Source organism: Triticum aestivum, chromosome 7D (assembly GCF_018294505.1).
Source record: "Triticum aestivum cultivar Chinese Spring chromosome 7D, IWGSC CS RefSeq v2.1, whole genome shotgun sequence".
NCBI lineage: Eukaryota > Viridiplantae > Streptophyta > Magnoliopsida > Poales > Poaceae > Triticum > Triticum aestivum.
In genome coordinates, this window is record NC_057814.1 from 199,669,931 (window position 1) to 199,690,582 (window position 20,652).

At 46.9% G+C, this 20,652-nt stretch overlaps 1 protein-coding gene across 1 annotated transcript; it reads right to left on the reverse strand.

Annotated features, from left to right (window-relative positions):
- Window positions 1-14,721: 14,721 nt before the first annotated feature.
- Window positions 14,722-16,552, reverse strand: LOC123168679 (crocetin glucosyltransferase, chloroplastic). The gene has a single exon (XM_044586548.1). It carries the CDS (start codon window positions 16,386-16,388, stop codon window positions 14,952-14,954), a length of 1,437 nt encoding a protein of 478 aa, XP_044442483.1. The 5' UTR covers window positions 16,389-16,552; the 3' UTR covers window positions 14,722-14,951.
- Window positions 16,553-20,652: the final 4,100 nt, after the last annotated feature.

The window sequence follows — 20,652 nt, forward strand, 5'->3', positions numbered from 1 at the left end:
TTATGGTTAACGAAGGTATTGTCTTGGGGCATAAAATTTCTGAAAGAGGTATTGAAGTTGATAAAGCTAAAGTTGATGCTATTGAAAAGATGTCGTGTCCTAAGGACATTAAAGGTATAAGAAGTTTCCTTGGTCATGCCGGTTTTTATAGGAGGTTCATTAAGGACTTCTCAAAAATTTCTAGGCCCCTGACTAATCTCTTACAAAAGGATGTTCCTTTTATCTTTGATGATGATTGTGAAGAAGCATTTGAAATACTTAAGAAAGCCTTGATCTCTGCACCTATTGTTCAACCACCTGATTGGAATTTACCCTTTGAAATTATGTGTGATGCTAGTGATTATGCTGTAGGTGCTGTTCTAGGACAAAGAGTTGATAAGAAATTAAATGTTATCCAATATGCCAGTAAAACTCTAGACAGTGCCCAGAGAAATTATGCTACTACTGAAAAAGAATTTTTAGCAGTTGTATTTGCCTGTGATAAGTTCAGACCTTATATTGTTGATTCTAAAGTAACTGTTCACACTGATCATGCTGCTATTAAATATCTTATGGAAAAGAAAGATGCTAAACCTAGACTTATTAGATGGGTTCTCTTGCTACAAGAATTTGATTTGCATATTATTGATAGAAAGGGAGCTGAGAACCCCGTTGCAGACAACTTGTCTAGGTTAGAGAATGTTCTTGATGACCCACTACCTATTGATGATAGCTTTCCTGATGAACAATTAGCTGTCATAAATGCTTCTCGTACTGCTCCATGGTATGCTGATTATGCTAATTACATTGTTGCTAAATTTATACCACCTAGTTTCACATACCAGCAAAAGAAAAAGTTTTTCTATGATTTAAGACATTACTTCTGGGATGACCCACACCTTTATAAAGAAGGAGTAGATGGTGTTATTAGACGTTGTGTACCTGAGCATGAACAGGAAAGATCCTACGCAAGTGTCACTCCGAGGCTTATGGAGGACACCACGCTGGAGATAGAACTGCACATAAGGTATTGCAATCCGGTTTTTATTGGCCTACTCTCTTCAAAGATGCCCGTAAGTTTGTCTTGTCTTGTGATGAATGTCAAAGAATTGGTAATATTAGTAGACGTCAAGAAATGCCTATGAACTATTCACTTGTTATTAAACCATTTGATGTTTGGGGCTTTGATTATATGGGACCATTTCCTTCCTCTAATGGGTATACACATATTTTAGTTGATGTTGATTACGTTACTAAGTGGGTAGAAGCTATTCCAACTAGTAGTGCTGATCATAACACCTCTATTAAGATGCTTAAGGAAGTTATTTTTCCGAGGTTTGGAGTCCCTAGATATTTAATGACTGATGGTGGTTCACATTTTATTCATGGTGCCTTTCGTAAAATGCTTGCTAAGTATGACGTTAATCATAGAATTGCATCTCCTTACCACCCGCAGTCTAGTGGCCAGGTAGAACTGAGTAATAGAGAGGTCAAATTAATTTTGCAAAATACTGTTAATAGATCTAGAAAGAATTGGTCCAAGAAACTTGATGATGCATTATGGGCCTATAGAACTGCATATAAAAATCCTATGGGTATGTCTCCGTATAAAATGGTTTATGGAAAAGCATGTCACTTACCCCTCGAACTAGAACATAAAACATATTGGGACATTAAAGAGCTCAATTATGATTTCAAACTTGCCGGTGAGAAGAGACTATTTGACATTAGCTCACTTGATGAATTGAGAACCCAGGCTTATGAGAATGCCAAACTGTTTAAAGAAAATGTTAAAAGATGGCATGACAAAAGGATACAAAAGCGTGAGTTTAATGTAGGTGATTATGTGTTGCTGTTCAACTCTCGTTTAAGATTTTTGCAGGAAAACTTCTCTCTAAATGGGAAGGGCCTTACGTTATCGAGGAGGTCTATCGTTCCGGTGCCATAAAAATCAACAACTTCGAAGGCACAAATCCGAAGGTGGTGAACGGTCAAAGAATCAAACATTATATCTCAGGTAATCCTATAAATGTTGAAACTAATGTTATTGACACCGTGACCCCGGAGGAATATATAAGGGACACTTTCCAGAACATTTCAGACTCCGAAAAGGAATAGGTACGTGGTACGGTAAGTAAACCGACTCCAAAACTGTTCTAATGGCAATTTTTCTCCGTTTTGGAATATTTAAGAAAATAGGAAAATAAGAAGTAGCCCGGGAAGGACACGAGGCGTCCACGAGGGTGGAGGGCACGCCCTACCCCCCTGGGCGCCCCCTGCCTTGTGGGCACCTCGTGTGCTCTCGGGACTCCATTTTCTTGCACGATACTTCTTTTGGTCGGTAAAAATTCATTATATAATCTCCTGAAGGTTTTGACCACTGCACCACGCAAATATCCTCTGTTTTTTTTTCGAGCTGTTTTTCTGACAGATCTAGATCACCATGACATCTCCAAGTGCCCCCAAGGACAAGTTCTTCGAGAAGGTCATCAACCCCTACCTCGCGGAGGTGCTGCAACACCCTCAAACCATTGAGATGCGTGAGGGGTTGTTGCACATCCGCGATGTTGAGGGACCAAGGAGGACCGGAAGCGTGGAGACAAGACTCGAAGCAATGGAGCAACAAGTTTTCAAGTCCCAGGAGATGGTGGAACATGGACTCGACGTCAACCACATAATGATCACGGAGTTCACCAACAACCACAAGCTAGATGCCAAGAACATTGGGGAGACCATCTTCAAGCTTCGCGAGAAAATCGAGCACCTCCAAGCCCAGATCTATGACCTGCAAAACCAAAACTGTGAGTATGAATATAGATTCAAGAGGATGAGTTTAGCTGCAGATTTGAGGATCCCGGAGACTCGATCATCCTTCTATGATGGTGAGCCTATGCCTTGGAAGATGGACTACAAGCCTACATCATCAACAACTCCATCATCACCACCTCCGAGGAAAGAGACATAATCACATGGGTATGGGCACTCCCCTTGGCAACTGCCAAGCTTGGGGGAGGTGCCCCGGTATCGTATCACCACCACACTTCTATCTTTACCTTTTTCTTAGTTCGATCCTTTTGGTAATATCTTGATCTAGTAGAATAAAGTTTTATTATGATTTAGTTTTGAGTTTTGCTTTATGATCCTTCTATGTAATTGAGTCTGTGAGCTATATATAATAAGGATTAGTGTTGAGTCAAGGGCTTGGTTATCTTGCTATGATCCTAAGGGAATGAAAAAAAAGGAAAGAATAAAAAGAAATAAAGAGATCATATTGATCTTATGGAGAGTAATGACTTCACATATAAAAGAGTATGATGAATAAAAGTAGTTGAGAGTTGACAAACATAGTTTTGGTCATCGTTGCAATTAATAGGAAGTAATAAAGAAAGAGATATTTTTACATACAAATATACTATCTTGGACATATTTTATGATTGTGAGCACTCAGTAAAATATGACATGCTAAAGAGTTGATGTAAAGAAAGACAACGTAATGGGTTATGTTTTCTTATATCCGAAATAAAGTATATTGTCATGGATCATCCAACATGTTGAAATTGCCTTTCCCCCTCATGCTAGCCAAATCCTTTGCACCAAGTAGAGATACTACTTGTGCTTCCGAATATCCTTAAACCCAGTTTTGCCATGAGAGTCCACCATACCTACCTATGGATTGAGCAAGATCCTTCAAGTAAGTTGTCATCGTTGCATGCAATAAAAATTGCTCTCTAAATATGTATAATTTATTAGTGTGGAGAAAATAAGCTTTATACGATCTTGTGATGTGGAAGCAATAAAAGCAACGGACTGCATAATAAAGGTCCATATCACAAGTGGCAATATAAAGTGACGTTCTTTTGCATTAAGATTTCGTGCATCCAACCATAAAAGCACATGACAACCCCTGCTTCCCTTTGCGAAGGGCCTATCTTTTATTCTTGTCTTATACCTTATACAAAGAGTCATGGTGATCTTCACATTTCCTTTTTACATTTTATCCTTTGGCAAGCACATTGTGTTGGAAAGATCCTGATATATATATCCAATTGGATGTAAGTTATCATGAACTATTATTGTTGACATTACCCTTGAGGTAAAAGGTTGGGAGGCAACACTATAAGCCCCTATCTTTCTCTGTGTCCGATTAAAACTCCATAACCACAAGTATTGCGTGAGTGTTAGCAATTGTGAAAGACTAAATGATAGTTGAGTATGTGGACTTGCTGAAAAGCTCTTATATTGACTCTTTCTGATGTTATGATAAATTGCAATTGCTTCAATGACCGAGATGATAGTTTGTTGGTTATCAATGAAGTTTCTGATTCATACTTGACATTGTGAATAGATTGTTACTTTAGCATAAGAAATCATATGACAATATATATATATATATATATGTTGATATTATAAGAATGATCATGATGCCCTCATGTCTGTATTTTATTTTATCGACACCTCTATCTCTAAACATGTGGACATATTTTTCGTTATCGGTTTTCGCTTGAGGACAAGCGAGGTCTAAGCTTTGGGGAGTTGATACGTCCATTTTGCATCATGCTTTTATATCAATATTTATTGCATTATGGGCTGTTATTACACATTATGTCACCATACTTATGCCTATTCTCTCTTATTTTACAAGGTTTATATGAAGAGGGAGAATGCCGGCAGCTGGAAAAGGAGCAAATATTAGAGACCTATTCTGCACAGCTCCAAAAGTCCTGAAACTTCACGGAGGCAGTTTTTGGACTTAATAAAAAATACTGGCGAAAGAATCAACCAGAGGGGAGCCACCCACCATCCACGAGGGTGGGGGGCGCGCCCTACCCCCCTGGGCGTGCCCTACCCCCCTGGGCGTGCCCCCTGCCTCGTGGGCCCCTGGCAGGCCTCCGGTGCCCATCTTCTGCTATATGAAGTCTTTCGCCCTGGAAAAAATTGGGAGGAAGCTTTCGGGACGAAACACCGCCGCCACGAGGCAGAACCTTGGCGGAACCAATCTAGGGCTCCGGCAGAGCTGTTCTGCCGGGCAAACATCCCTCCGGGAGGGGGAAATCATCACCATCGTCATCACCATCGATCATCTTGGCGGGAGGGGGTCAATCTCCATCAACATCTTCACCAGCACCATCTCCTCTAAAACCCTAGTTCATCTCTTGTATCCAATCTTTGTCTCAAAACCTCATATTGTGTGACACCCCCGATTTGACCGTACACTAATCATGCACGCAAATGTGTACGATCAAGATCAGGGACTCACGGGAAGATATCACAACACAACTCTAAAACATAAATAAGTCATACAAGCATCATAATACAAGCCAGGGGCCTCGAGGGCTCGAATACAAGTGCTCGATCATAGATGAGTCAGCAGAAGCAACAATATCTGAGTACAGACATAAGTTAAACAAGTTTGCCTTAAGAAGGCTAGCACAAAAGTAGCAATGATCGAAAAGGCAAGGCCTCCTGCCTGGACCTCCTAACTACTCCTCGAAGCCGAACTCCACGTAGAATCATCCTCGGGATCTCTAGCTCCTGGACTCCAGCATTTGGTTGCGACAATCAGGTATAGAAAGGGGAAAAGAGGGAGAAAAGCAACCGTGAGTACTCATCCAAAGTACTCGCAAGCAAGGAGCTACACTACATATGCATGGGTATATGTGTAAAGGGTCATATCGGTGGACTGAACTGCAGAATGCCAGAATAAGAGGGGGGATAGCTAATCCTGTCGAAGACTACGCTTCTGGCAGCCTCCATCTTGCAGCATGTAGAAGAGAGTAGATTGAAGTCCTCCAAGTAGCATCGTATAGCATAATCCTACCCGGCGATCCCCTCCTCGTCGCCCTGTTAGAGAGTGATCACCGGGTTGTATCTGGCACTTGGAAGGGTGTATTTTATTAAGTATCTGGTTCTAGTTGTCATAAGGTCAAGGTACAACTCCGGGTCGTCCTTTTACCGAGGGACACGGCTATTCGAATAGATAAACTTCCCTGCAGGGGTGCACCACATAACCCAACACGCTCGATCCCATTTGGCCGGACACACTTTTCTGAGTCATGCCCGGCCGCGGAAGATCAACACGTCACAGCCCCACCTAGGCTCAACAGAGAGGTCAGCACGCCGGTCTAAATCCTATGCGCGCAGGGGTCTGGGCCCATCGCCCATTGCACACCTGCACGTTGCGTACGCGGCCAGAAGCAGACCTAGCCTAGCAGGCGTTCCAGTCCAATCCGGCGCGCGCCGCTCCGTCGCTGACGTCAAGAAGAGCTTCGGCTGATACCACGACGTCGAGTGCCCATTACTGTTCCCGCGTAGTTGGTTAGTGCGTATAGACCAAATGGCCAGACTCAGATCAAATACCAAGATCTCGTTAAGCATGTTAATTATCCGCGAACGCCGACCAGGGCCAAGCCCACCTCTCTCCTAGGTGGTCTCAACCTGCCCTGTCGCTCCGCCACAAAGCAACAGTCGGGGGCCGTCAGGAACCCAGGCCCACCTCTACCGGGATGGAGCCACCTGTCCTTTCAGCCCCCTCATCAGAATCACTTGCGGGTACTCAACGAGCTGACCCGACTTTAGTCACCACATGTGTCATGTATATAAAGTATATAGTATATACCCGTGATCACCTCCCGCAGTGATCACGGCCCAGTAGTAGCATGGCAGACGGACAAGAATGTAGGGCCATTGATGGAAAAAACTAGCATCCTATTCTAAGCAGTAGGATAGCAGGTAAGGGTAACAACTGTAGCAACAATGACAGGCTATGCAGCAGAATAGGATTAACCGAAAGCAGTAACATGCTACACTCTTCTAATGCAAGCAGTATAGAGAAGAATAGGCGATATCTGGTGATCAAGGGGGGGGCTTGCCTGATTGCTCTGGCAAGAAGGAGGGGTCGTCAACAGCGTAGTCGGTCGGGGCACCAGCAGCGGCGTCGGTCTCGTAGTCTACCGGAGAGAAGAGAGGGAAGAAACAATGAATACAATGCAAACAGATTCATAACGATGCATGACATGACAAAGCGTGATGCTAGGTGTGCCCAAACGCGGTAGTAGGTGATACCGGCGAAGGGGGGAACATCCGGGAAAGTATTCCCGGTGTTTCGCATTTTCGGGCAGATGAATCGGAGGGGGAAAGTTGCGAGTTCGATATGTTAGGGAGGTGTGGCAGACGAACGGACTGCATATCCGGATTCGTCTCGTCGTTCTGAGCAACTTTCATGTACAAAGTATTTTCATCCGAGTTACGGATTATTTTATATTAATTTTTAAAGATTTAAATCATTTTTAGAATTAACAGAATTGATTTAATTCGAAACTGGATTTATGACATCAGCATGATGTCATGCTGACGTCAGCAATCAACAGGGGTTGACTGGTCAACCTGACCAGTGGGTCCCACTGGTCAGTGACACATTTTAATTAAACATATTAATTAACCTAATTAGGATTAATTAGGGGTCGGCCCCACTGTCATTGACTACTTAATTAGCTAATTAGGTTAATTAGGTAACTAATGTTTAACTAGTTTAATTAGTTGTTTAGTTTAATTAATCAAAATTAATTAAGTTAATTAATTAATTATTTTTATTATTATTATTTATTTATATTTTTTAATTCTCTTTTTTTTCTTTTTTTTATAAACGTTCTCAAGGGCTGGGCCCCACTTGTCATTGGGCCAGGGGGGCAATCGGGTGCTGGGCTATCGGGCACAGCCCGAACGGGCACTGGCCCGCGGGGCGCACCCGATTTGGGCGCTGCGGGGCACCGGCGACCACGGTAGGGCGGTCGCAGGGAGCAGGGGGGCCAGGGCGGCACAGCGGCAGGGGAGGCTGTGGTGGTGCGGGCCACGGCAGTTGTGAGCGCTCCAGGAAGGAGCAGCACGGCGGGTGCGGCTCGGCGCGACTGCGGGCGTGCGCGACGGCACGCCGGGTGAGGCGAGGCCACGGTGAGCGCGGTCGGCGCGCGTACAGGGCGATGGTCAGGGGCGTGCGCGGAGTGCGTCGACCGCGGCGACGGACTAGGGACGCGTGTGCGAGGGATACAGAGAGGAGAGGGGAGTTTTGCTCACCCCCGATGCAGGGGTTCGCCGGTGAGGCTCGACGGAGTCCGCCGGGGAGGGGGTCGGGGGGCGAGCGTCGACGGCAAGCGGCGGGGCGTCGATCCAGCGGCGAGGTGGTGGGCGACGAAGCCGGCAAGGGAGACTCGGGGACGGGCAGTCCGACGGGATCCAGCAACGACGAGGTCGCGGACGGGGCGACGAGGTAGCGGGAGGCACCGGGCGGCGGCGTCGCGGTGAAGGGGTCGGGGCCCTCCGCCCTGATCCAGACGAGGGAGGGGAGAGAGGCGTGGGGGATCGAGGGGAGGGGGGTGGACCGAGAGGGGGAGTGGGGTATGTGCGGTAGAGGCTAGGGTTTGGGGGAGTGGGAAAGGGGATAAAGGAGTGGGGAGAGCCGGCCGGTTGGGCCTTTGCCCAGTTGGAATGGCGGCCTGCTGGGCCGGAGCCTAGTGGGAGGATGGGTGCTTTCTTATATTTATTTAGTTAGTTAGTCTTATTTTTTTATTCTTTTTCTTTTGTTTTATTTATTTTAGTTAGCAAACCATTTTACAAAAGTATAACCCCAGCTCCTAAATTAGCAAATTAACGTAGGCCACCTCCTCAACAAACTTGGTGACCAAAATAATTAGTTTAATATTTGTTTAGTATTTAAAAGCATTTAAAAAAATTGTTTGGCCGCGGTTTTATCTACTATCGTGCATTTAAATATTTTATTTTAAATATGGGTTCTTCACCATAACTACCTACGCAATATTTGTCACAATCCGAACATTTTAGTTTTAACATTTGAAAACTTTTGTTGTTTGCTTTTATTTAAATTTTGAATTTCTTTCGGTTCTGAACTATCGAGAGTTTATCAACAGTAAACGGGGTGACATGGCATCGTTAACGTGGGATTACTGTAGCTTAATTATCCGGGCGTCACATATTGGTACCCACGGGTTGCTAGTAGTGTTGATTACTCCTTGTAGTTGATGGTAGTTGGTTTATTTGGTGCAAGATCATATGTTCAGATCCTTTATGCATATTAATACCCCTCTGATTATGAACATGAATATGATTTGTGAGTAGTTACGTTTGTTCCTGAGGACATGGGAGAAGTCTTGCTATAAGTAGTCATGTGAATTTGGTATTCGTTTGATATTTTGATGAGATGTATGTTGTCTTTCCTCTAGTAGTGTTAGGTGAATGTCGACTGCATGACACTTCACCATTATTTGGGCCTAGAGAAAGGCATTGGGAAGTAATAAGCAGATGATGGGTTGCTAGAGTGACAGAAGCTTAAACCCTAGTTTATGTGTTGCTTCGTAAGGGGTTGATTTGGATCCACATGTTTCATGCTATGGTTAGGTTTACCTTAATACTTCTTTTGTAGTTGCGGATGCTTGCAATAGGGGTTAATCATAAGTGGGATGCTTGTCCAAGGAAGGGTAGTACCCAAGCACCGGTCCACCCACATATCAAATTATCAAAGTAGCGAACGCGAATCATATGAGCGTGATGAAAACTAGCTTGACGATAATTCCCATGTGTCCTCGGGAGCGTTTTCCTTCATATAAGAGTTTGTCCAGGCTTGTCCTTTGCTACAAAAAGGATTGGGCCACCTTGCTGCACCTTGTTTACTTTTGTTACTTGCTACCCGTTACAAATTACCTTATCACAAAACTATCTGTTACTGATAATTTCAGTGCTTGCAGAGAATACCTTACTGAAAACTGCTTGTCATTTCCTTCTGCTCCTCGTTGGGTTCGACACTCTTACTTATCGAAAGGACTACGATAGATCCCCTACACCTGTGGGTCATCAGCTTCGCTGATGGCAGTCTTCAGTTTGGCGTTTTCGTCCTCTAATTTACCGATCGAAGCTAGCTTCCTGTCGGCAAGTTCAGTTTTTTCCCGCGCCGTCTTCTGGGCTGCGGCAAGGTCAAGATCCTTCTGCTCCAGCGCCTGCTTCATTTTCTCTAAAGAAATAACATTCTTCAGACGGGCTTGGAGTTGTCTGTTTTCACTATGCACATCTGTTCGAGTGAAGTCACTCAGTTCAAGAAGCGAAAAGTAAAGCTCACAAAGCACACAGTCGACAATTAATTACCTCCCATAGCAGTTGCTTCATCTTGAGCCTTCTGCAAGTTTTTCTTGGCTAACTCCAGGTCAAGGTTGAGTTGGATCTATTTCTTCTCCAAGTCAGTAAACCGAGCCCCAAGCTCACAAGATCTCTGCAGTTAGTCGACAGAAACAAAGTTTGGTTGCTTCCGAGCAATAAAGTTCAAGTTCAATGAATTCTAAGACTACTGCCGAATCAAACATTCAACAGTAGTCTCAGGGACTACACCCAGTGGGTGCACTTAGCGTGCCCCCACTGGTTCGGCTTTCCAATCGACTTGGTCCGTCCAGTAAAAAAAGGAGAGAGAAGCAACAGTTATTCTCAGACCACAACCGACTGCCCCCAGTCGACTGCGGTCTCGGGGACTACACCCAGTGGGTGCACTCAGCGTGCCCCCACTGGTCCGGATTTCACTTGACCAGACCTGTCTAGACCGAGTGGAAGGACTGAAATGAGACATTTTTATCAAGACCCCCACCGAATTACAAATTCGATGGTGGCCTCGGGGACTACACCCAGTGGGTGCACTCTGCGTGCCCCCACTAGTTCAAAGATACAATCGACGCAACCTAGTCGACTCAAAGTGGGAAAACTACTCAGCAGAAATTGAAACACCCAGTGGGTGTACAGATGCAAGGTGCAGACTGACAATAGATGCACGTTAAAAGTTTTCAGATAGCATATCCTAACAGAACAAGCGTCAAGCTAAAAGATCAGTCAGGAATCAGCTAACCTAGACATTGGTCTGGAGTGCTGAGCTGGCATCATAGGCAGCCTGACTGGCCTCGCGCACCACTTTCATCTGCTCCATCATAAGGCCCGCCTGGCGTATGGCTTCCTTGGCAGCGCTCACTTGGTCCTCTGGGACATGATGGGTGGTGAAAAGTGGAGAAGGTGGAAGAACCGAAGCAACTTGAGGATTTGAGGCATGGAGTTGCACAAACGAAGCAGGGACTTGGACAATCGACGACGAAGGACGCTCAGTCGATACAGGATCAGCAAAGGTAACAGAGGCCCGATTGAGGTTCCAGACTGTTGGATCACTGGTTCTAGTACTGGCGTCACTTGGAGCGTCTTGTTGGCTGGCACCCTCCTGCCTGAGGTCCTGCCCCTCCTTCCCGTGGACTTCTGAGGCATATCGTCATCGTCATCTAGAAGTTCAATAACATTCTGCGAAGCTGCAAAAGAATCGTCCACAAGAGTTCAGTCAACCGTGAAAACTAATTGACAAAGTAAATACAAGATGTCAGGAGTCATACTTGCTTTAGAAGTGGCCACGTCCTCCATCTCCTCATCATCGTCATCCTTGTAAACGGAAGTCCCAAAAGTAGGAGCACTGCAAGTTTCAGAGTTCACTCGGTCAAGCTGAAGAATGAGTCGATTGAGATACAGAAGTTTCCAAACAAGGCAAAACAAAGTACTTACGCAGAAGCGACGGGAACATCCACCTTGATCTTAGGCAGGGCCTTCTGAGGCTTTTAGGTGCAACTTTGGGCTGCTTCGACGCCTTTTCAGTCGGCTTGGGAGAAGATGTCCGAGTGCGCTTCGATGCCTATTTACTTGGAGCGACTGCTTGGCCTCGTACACTTGCTGGGTCGTGCTTTTGCTTGGAATGTCTTTCAGAACGAGGTGGGGAGTCGACTTCTTCGCCAATGCTTGAGTCTTCACTTTCTTCCCCATCCTCGTCGTCAGATTTCCAGTCACCGCTCTCACCTCCGCTCGCCTCTCCCTCCTGGACTTGCTCTCCATTCGGCATAGAGTAGATCTCAGTATAGATCTGCAAGGCAAAGAATTACACAAATATCAGTCCAACTCAAGACAGTTACAAATCAGAGCAAAAAGATACTCGGCAGTAAAGGTCAGACCTTGTCTGGTTCGTTGGTGTCATCGAATGGTGAAACCCTCCTGGACCCCCTGGGGTTGTCTTTGTTTCCAGTGATGCCTTGCAACCACTGCTCCACTGTCTCCTCGGTTACTTCCTCCGGGTGGATCCGAGTGGTGTCGTCTATACCCGAGTACATCCACATAGGGTGATCGCGGGCCTGGAGTGGTTGGATACGTCGACTGAGAAACACTTCAAGCAAATCCATGCCAGTAACACCATCATGGACTAATTGGACTACCCGTTTGACTAGCATGCTCACCTCTACTTTCTCTGCCGGAGTCACTTTCAAAGAAGAGGGATGCTGGACTTGGTCCATGGAGAAGGGAGGAAGACCATTCGACTGACCAGGGGTCGGTTGGTCTTTACAATAAAACCAGGTCGACTGCCACCCTCTAACTGAATCGAGAAGAGTCATAGCTGGAAAAGTACTTCTACCCCTCATCTGAATCCCTAGACCTCCGCACATCTGGATCACATGCGTCCTCTCATCACTCGGATTAGCCTTTTTCACAGTCTGGGAGCGGCAGGTAAAGATGTGTTTGAAGAGACCCCAATGCGGTCGACAACCCAGAAAATTCTCACACATGGAAACAAATGCAGCGAGATATGTGATGGTGTTGGGGGAAAAGTGGTGAAGCTGGGCTCCAAAAAAGCTCAAGAAACCCCCGAAAAAAGGATGAGGGGGCAGAGAGAAGCCACGGTCGACATGAGTTGCGAGGAGGACGCACTCACCCTCCTGCAGCCGCGGCTCGGTCTCGCTTCCCGGCAGCCTCCAAGATCCGTGGGCAATCAAGCCCCCTTCAACCAAATCCTCCATGTCCTCCTTCTGAATCGTGGAACGAATCCAGTCGTCCTGGACCCAGCCGGACGGCAGGCCGGACCTCGACGACGACCCCCCCCGACTTGTCTTCTTGCCCTTCGCCGCCGTTGTCGCCTTCTTTGCGTGCTCCAGGGCCGCCGTCTTGTCTTTCCCCATCACGGCGAACTGCGCTCAAGCAGGGCAGCACCTTCGAGATTGTAGGCAGGCGCAGTGGAGAAGCGGATGGGGAAGAAGGGGAATAAGGAGCACTGTGCAAACGCTTTGGCCTCAACGCCTTTTATGGGCTCACTTCTGAGTGGCTGACGCGTGGGCCCAAGCGATCCTGTCAAATCCTGCAACAGTCGCGCGCTCGGTACGTGGCGAAAAAGGTGACGCGAGAATCGAGGCGCCCTTACCTAATTCGTTCCGTTTACTGCGGTGCTCTACGTCCCGCGCGCTTCTCCAAATTTCGAATCCCGTGAGTTCTGGGAACGGCAGCGCAACCAATCGCGTCAAAGATTTCATACCGTTCCAACACTCAAAGAATATCAACATAAGTTCATTCGACCAAATCTGAATGGATCAAGGCAACTGCAAATGAAGTTGAAGTTTCAGCATGATTCATCGGCCCAGGTAAAATGCCTCCGAAGCATAAAAATCGGGTCGGAATCATCTTCAACCTCTTCTCCACTCGGACCCCGATCCATTCGGGGGCTAATGACGATGGCATGTACCTAGGGTAGGGTAATAGGCCTGACCTAGACACCCTTCCCAAGGACACTGCCCTATAGTCAAAGGCATTCAAAGAACAACAACATTCACCAACTGAAATCACCTCAGAGTGCAACCCACTCGACCAGAAGCATTTCACTCGGATAACCCAATTCCATTCGACCAGGATATACTCACTCGACCACATCAGAAATCAATCGGAGTACAGAAGATCTAAAGTCACTCAGGATGGCAACGGTCAGGCGTTCACTCCGTAGTCTTAATGATCATTTATATGCCTTTATTGTTGGCGTTGCCAATAACGTCTCCCCTTTATGTACATTGAACCTCTTGTAACGTGGGCTGGCTGGGGTCCTGGCGCACTCTATATAAGCCACCCCCCTCCACTGGCACAAGGGTTCGCACCCCCTGTAACTTCACGCATAATCCAGTCGACCCCCTCCGGGCACCGAGACGTAGGGCTTTTACTTCTTCTGAGAAGGGCCTGGACTCGTAAATCTTGCGTGCACAACCTCATCGTAGCTAGGATCTTGCCTCCTCTTACGTACCCCCTATTCTACTGTCAGACTTAGAACCACGACAACTGACGACCAAAAAAGCTTCATCCGGCCACGAAAAAAGCTTCAACCGGCTATGAATAAAGTTTCAAACCATATACGATCGAAGCTTCAAACTCTGAAGGATTAACCAGTTTGAGTTTTCGGATGTTTATTGAGATTTTGGAAACTTCCTATAACTTGAGTAAAAGTTGAAAGTTCTGTGCAAAAATGTTTGAAAGCTTCCAAGTCTTCTTGACTAAAAGCCACATAGTCAGCTCTCAAATTGCTCTCAAAACTTTGGATTTCTCTTCGTGTTTGTGAGTGCCTTCGTTGATCTCGACGGGAGACGACGTTCCATCAATTAATTTGTCATTCTCAAAATTTACCGGTACAATCTCTCTAAAATGCTCATATGGGTAGAGTGTATATACGTCTATAAACATGAGTGTTTGTACGTGTTTACGAGTGTTCGCATTTAATACTATTTTTTGTAAGAGGCTAAAACTTTGAATTTTCCTTTTCGGGTTCTTCGCCACTGCAACAAAGCCGCCCTAAAGCCATTCGGATTTAAATATCCCAACAAATAGTAGAGCATTGTAGAAAAAGACCGTTCAGACAGTGACCGCTGAGGCAACTCTCACTTTGACATGATGTTTTTATTTTCATAAATACGCAAAGCATACATATCATTCATCGATAGAAGGATAGAAAAGCACATCCGAAAACTCCGGCAGGACTGCAAAATTCAATGGTTAACTTCTGCAGCTAAGAAACAGCCAACTCCATTTCGAATTTTATTAAGAGATCCAGCGGCAAATCTTTGTGTGAAACAAAGAATCACGCGTATGTTGGTTCTTCAGAAACCAGACAGGAACGCTCGGAGATTCCTCTCCAGCGTCCCGCCGCCGGCGAGCGCCTCCCTGGCCCGCTCCATCCATTTTGCCGCGCATGGTCGGATCTCCACTGCTGTTTCGCCGCCGCCCATGACCGTCTCCACGCACCTTTGGAGCTCGCCTCGCTCCGCCACTCCCTCGCCGTCCGCCTGTGCGCGCACCCCGACGCCCGCGCACTCCTCCACCAGCCACGCCACCGTCGGCTGGTCGAACTTCTGCGGCACGGCCACGACAGGCACGCCGCACGCGATGCTCTCCAGCGCCGAGTTCCACCCGCAGTGCGTCACGAAGCATCCCACTGCCGGGTGGGACAGCACGCGCACCTGGTCGCACCACTCCACCATGATCCCTTGTCCTCCGTCGGCGCCGCGGCCCGCTTCCGTGCCGTTCAACTCTGCACCATCGACCTCTGCGACCTTGCGCGACACCCATAGGTACGGCCGGCCGGCGGCCTTCAGTCCTTGCAACGTCTCCAGCTCCTGCCGCTTGCTCGCCGCGAATATGGTCCCGAACGAGACGTACACCACAGAGCGCGCGGCATTCGTGTCCAACCACTCCATGTACCCATTCACGTCGTCGTCGTGGTCGTCGCGCAGGGACAGGTCCGTGGTGGACGGGGACGAGCCATCTGGCACCACAGGCCCAACGGCGACGAGCTCAAACCCCGGCACCGCACGGAGCGCGTCGGGCTCCAGCGCATCGAGCGTGTTGACCAGCACCTTGGGCCTGTGCTCATCGTCATCGAGCGCCAGGAAGAGGTCGCGCAGCGTGCCAACCACCTCGTAGCCCCGCTGCTCCGGCGAGGTTAACGCCACGACGGACGGGAGCGCGCGGGACTTGAGCGGCGGCAGCCCCGGCAGCTGGACGACGGCGTCGCGGTCAGGGTCGTTGGCGCAGGAAGCGAGCACGGCCTCGTGGCCGTGGAAGTAGTGGTAGTACACCGCGAACACGGCGGCCGGCTGGATCCAGAAGAGGGCCGAGGGGATGCCGCTGGCGCGCGCGACCTCGGGAACCCAACCCACGAAGAAGGTGTACACGACGCACGTGACGGGGCGGCCGCGCTCGGCGAGGCGGGCGACGACGCCGGCGAGCGTCTCGCACCCGACGGCGCGGGCGCGCGCGGCGAAGGAGCGCATGTCGTGCACCCGTGGATCGACCCCCTCGTCGTAGCCGTCGGAGAAGGGGGCGTGCAGCACGCCCGCGGCATCGACGGCCTCCTCGCCGGGCGACGCGAGCGAGGGGAACATGCGGCGGTGGCCGGAGACGGCGGTGGAGACGGTGGCCGCGGCGCCAGCTGCCGCGACGCGGGCGGCGAGGCGGCGGACCGGGTTGATGTGGCCCTGCATTGGGCTGGTGACGAACAGCAGGTGCGGCGACGGCGCGCCACCGCGGTTCTCCATCGATTCACCGGCTTGGAGTTGGGCTGCACAGGATCAATTGGCTTGTTAGATTCCGTGAGCTCGTGTTATTGCAGTGTCGCTGCGTATTGAGTGGAGGCACTGGTGATCGCTCGGTGGGTGAGCAGTCAGCTTTGCTGTCGGCCTCGAATGGCCGTACTACAACCATTGATATCTACAAAATGGCGTCAAACACTGTACAGAACTAGTAATTAATATGGCGTAACGCTAGTGTAAGACCTAGGGGTATTTGGTTCAGAAGTCCTAGGACTTTTTCTAGTCCTAGGGACTAATAAAAAAGACTCTCTAGTAGAATCTTTTTTTAGTCCCTGTAAAAAAAGTCCCTTTCGTTTGGTTCCTAGGACTTTTTAAGGACTTTTTTAGTCTCTGGGACTAAAAAGTCCCTGAACCAAACACCCCCTAATCAGGGAGGCAAGAGGTGTTTATGCTGATATTTAGTACTCCTCCTGTTTTTATTTAGTTCGCCTATTAGCTTTGATCAAAGTCAAGCTTTGTAAACTTTGACTAAATTTATAAACAAAATATTAATATATAGAATAACAAATCAATACTTTTAGATTCATTATTGAATGTACTAACACATCATATAGATTTTTTATAGTAAATGCTTATAATTTTTTTTATAAAGTTAGTCAAATTTTATGAAGTTGACTTCAGTCAAACCTAATATGCAGACTAAATAAAAACGGAGGGAGTATCTCATCAGTACTCACTACGTATGTTCTTGTGTAAGCATTGTAGTAGTATAGATGTTCATACCACTGATCACTTGGTTAACAGTAAAATCACAAGAAAATTTAATCTGGATTTATTTTGTGCGTGAAATATTGAAAAATGTTTTGATAGCTTGCAAAATTTCATCATGAAATGACATTCGTGGGAAATGTGGCAAAAATAACAAAATCGATGCTCCAAAATGTGTTTAAAAATAACATTTTAGAGCATTGATTTTGTTTTTTATCACATTGTGACGCCCCCGAAATTAATCGTGCACTAAACATCCACGCAGCATGCACGATCAAGATCAGTGATTCACGGTATAGTATCACAACACAACTCTATGACACAAAGGATAAACAAAGAAACAACATAGATTACAAGCCAGGATCAAAGACCTAAAAATACATCAAGAGTTAGGTCTGAGTACACACATTTACAAAGGTGCCTTAAGAAGGCGAAAACAAACAACGACTCCAGATCGAAAAGGCGCAGGCCTCCTGTCTGAGGCCTCCTAACTACTCCTGGTCGTCAGTCTCCACGTAATAGTAGGCTTCGTTGGTGTAATAGTAGACGTTGATGGGATAAGCTGGCTCCGGGGCTCCGTCATCTGGTCGGAGCAACCGGGCAGAGGGAAAAAGGTAACAAAGCAACCGTGAGTACTCATCCAAAGTACTCGCAAGACTTACATCAGATCTATCCTAAGTATGCTACAGTATCAAAGGGAAGGGGCTGTATCTGTGGACTATACTGCATAATTGCCAGAATAGAGGGAAAGGCCTAGCCTATCAAAGACTAGCATCTTACATCGTCTTGCAGCAAGAGTAACATATCATATAGTAACAAGTATATAATAGCAACGCCCAAAGATCATTCCTCGTCTACCCGGCGAGGAAGCGATCCCGGAGCCATCATATCAGTTTAGTGTCACAAGTATACAGTTCTAATTGTAGTAGATCGGGATACAACTCCGAGCGTCCGTTACCATGGGCACGGCTATTCGAATAGATTACTTCCCTGCAAGGGTGCACCAACTTACCCAACACGCTCGATTAACTCCGGCCGGACACACTCTTCCTGGTCATGACCGGCCTCGGCTGAGCTCCACGAAGGGGTCCCTGCCGGTCTACATCCTAAGAACGAAGGGGTTGTTCGGCCGCTCACCCCTAAGCACTCCGGGTCGTTGCGAGCAGGGTCGGGTCCAAGCACCACCTTTGTCCTGGATGGCACATGCCCAGTCGTGCCGCAATGCTGAATTGGGCGTCTGACAAAGCTTTCGGAAGAAATCGTACGACGCCAAGTGCCCATACTTATTCCCGCGTGGTGGTTAGTGCGAAAAGGCTAGAGGCCTACTCAGATCACATATCCAAACCCGTTAGTGCATAGGGAGCTCGCGAAAACGGTCAGTGATCTTGTCGCCCATCTCACGGACTTATGACAAGGGCCAGGCCCATCCCTCTCTGGGGCGGTCCCTGCCGGCCCAGTCATGCCGCGTTATTAACTCGCGGGTACCCTCATGACCAATTATACGTCCATTTTGCATCATGTTTTTATGTTGATATTTATTGCACTATGGACTGTTATTTCACTTTATGATACAATTCTTATGTCTTTTCTCTCTTATTTTACAAGATTTACATGAAGAGGGAGAATGTCGGCAGCTGGAATTCTGGACCGAAAAGGAGCAAGTTTGAGATACCTATTCTATACAACTCCAAATGTCCTGAAACTTTACGGAGAATTCTTTTGGAATATATAAAAAATATTGGGCGAAGATACAACAGAGGGGGACCCACCAGGTGGCCACAAGCCTGGGGGTGTGACCTACCCCCCAGGGTGCGCCCCTTGAGCTTGTGGGCACCCTGGCCAGCCCCTGGTGCCCATCTTCTGCTATATGGAGGGTTTTGACCTAGAAAAAAAATCATAAGGAAGCTTTCGGGACAAAGCGCCGCCGTCTCGAGGCGGAACCTGGGCAGGAGCAATCTAGGGCTCTGGTAGAGCGATTCTGCCGGGGAAACTTCCCTCCGGGAGAGGGAAATCGAAGCCATTGTCATCACCAACGATCCTCTCATCGAGGGAGGGTCGATCTTCATCAACATATTCACCAGCATCATCTCCTCTCAAACCCTAGTGCATCTCTTGTATTCAATCTTTGCCTCAAAACCTCAGATTGGTACATGTGGGTTGCTAGTACCGTTGATTACTCCTTGTAGTTGATGCTAGTTGGTTTATTTGGTGAAAGATTATATGTTTAGATCCTTAATGATATTTATTACCCCTCCGATCTTGAACACGAGCAAGCTTTGTGAGTAGGTACATTTGTTCCTGAGGACATGGTAGAAGTCTTATTATAAGTAATCATGTGAATTTGGTATTCGTTCGATATTTTGATGAGATGTATGTTGTCTCTCCTCTAGTGGTGTTATGTGAACGTCGACTACATGACACTTCATCATGATTTGAGCTTAGAGGAAGGCATTGGAAAGTAATAAGTAGATGATGGGTTGCTAGAGTGATAGAAGCCAAACCCCTAGTTTATGCATTGCTTCGTAAGGGGCTGATTTGGATCCACATGTTTCATGCTATGATTAGATTTATCTTAATTCTTATTCGTACTTGCAGATGCTTGTGAGAGGGGTTAATCAGAAGGGGGAGGTTTTTCCAAGTAACGATAGCACCCAAGCACCGGTCCACCCACATATCAAATTATCAAAATAACGAACGTGAATCATATGAGCATAATGAAAACTAACTTGATGATAATTATCATGTGGCTTCGAGCGCTTTGCTTTATATAAGAGTGCGTCCAGGCTTATCCTTTGCTATAAAAAGGATTGGCCCACCTTGCTGCACCTTTGTTACACTTGTTACTTGTTACCCGTTACGAATTATCTTACTACCAAACTATCTGTTACCGATAAATTCAGTGCCTGCAGAAAATACCTTGCTGAAGACCGCTTGTCATTTCCTTCTGCTTCTCGTTGGGTTCGACACTCTTACTTATCGAAAGGGCTACGATTGATCCCCGATACTTATGGGTCATCAAGACTCTTTTCTGGCGCCGTTGCCAGGGAGTGAAGCGCCTTTGGTGAGTGGAATTTGGTAAGAAAAAAATTATATTACGTGCTGAAATTTATTGTCACTTGTCACTATGGAAAATAATCCTTTAAGGGGCTTGTTCGGGGTATCTTCACCTCGACTGGAAGAACAAAGAGTTGCTCCTCAACCTACTACACCTACTGACAATATTTATTATGAAATTCCTTCGGGTATGATAAAGAAACTGCTAGCTAATCCTTATGCAGGAGACGGAACACTACATCCTGATATGCATATAATCTATGTAGATGAAGTTTGTGGATTATTTAAGCTTGCAGGTTTACCCGGAGATGAAGTCAAGAAGAAGTTATTCCCTTTATCTTTGAAGGAAAAGGCTTTGACATGGTATAGGCTATGTGATGATATTGGGGCTTGGAATTACAACCGATTGAAATTGGAATTTCATCAGAAGTTTTATCCTATGCATCTG

Excerpts from the sequence above, each read along its gene's own strand:
- LOC123168679 (XM_044586548.1), bottom strand. The coding sequence starts at position 16,388 with ATGGAGAACCGCGGTGGCGCGCCGTCGCCGCACCTGCTGTTCGTCACC.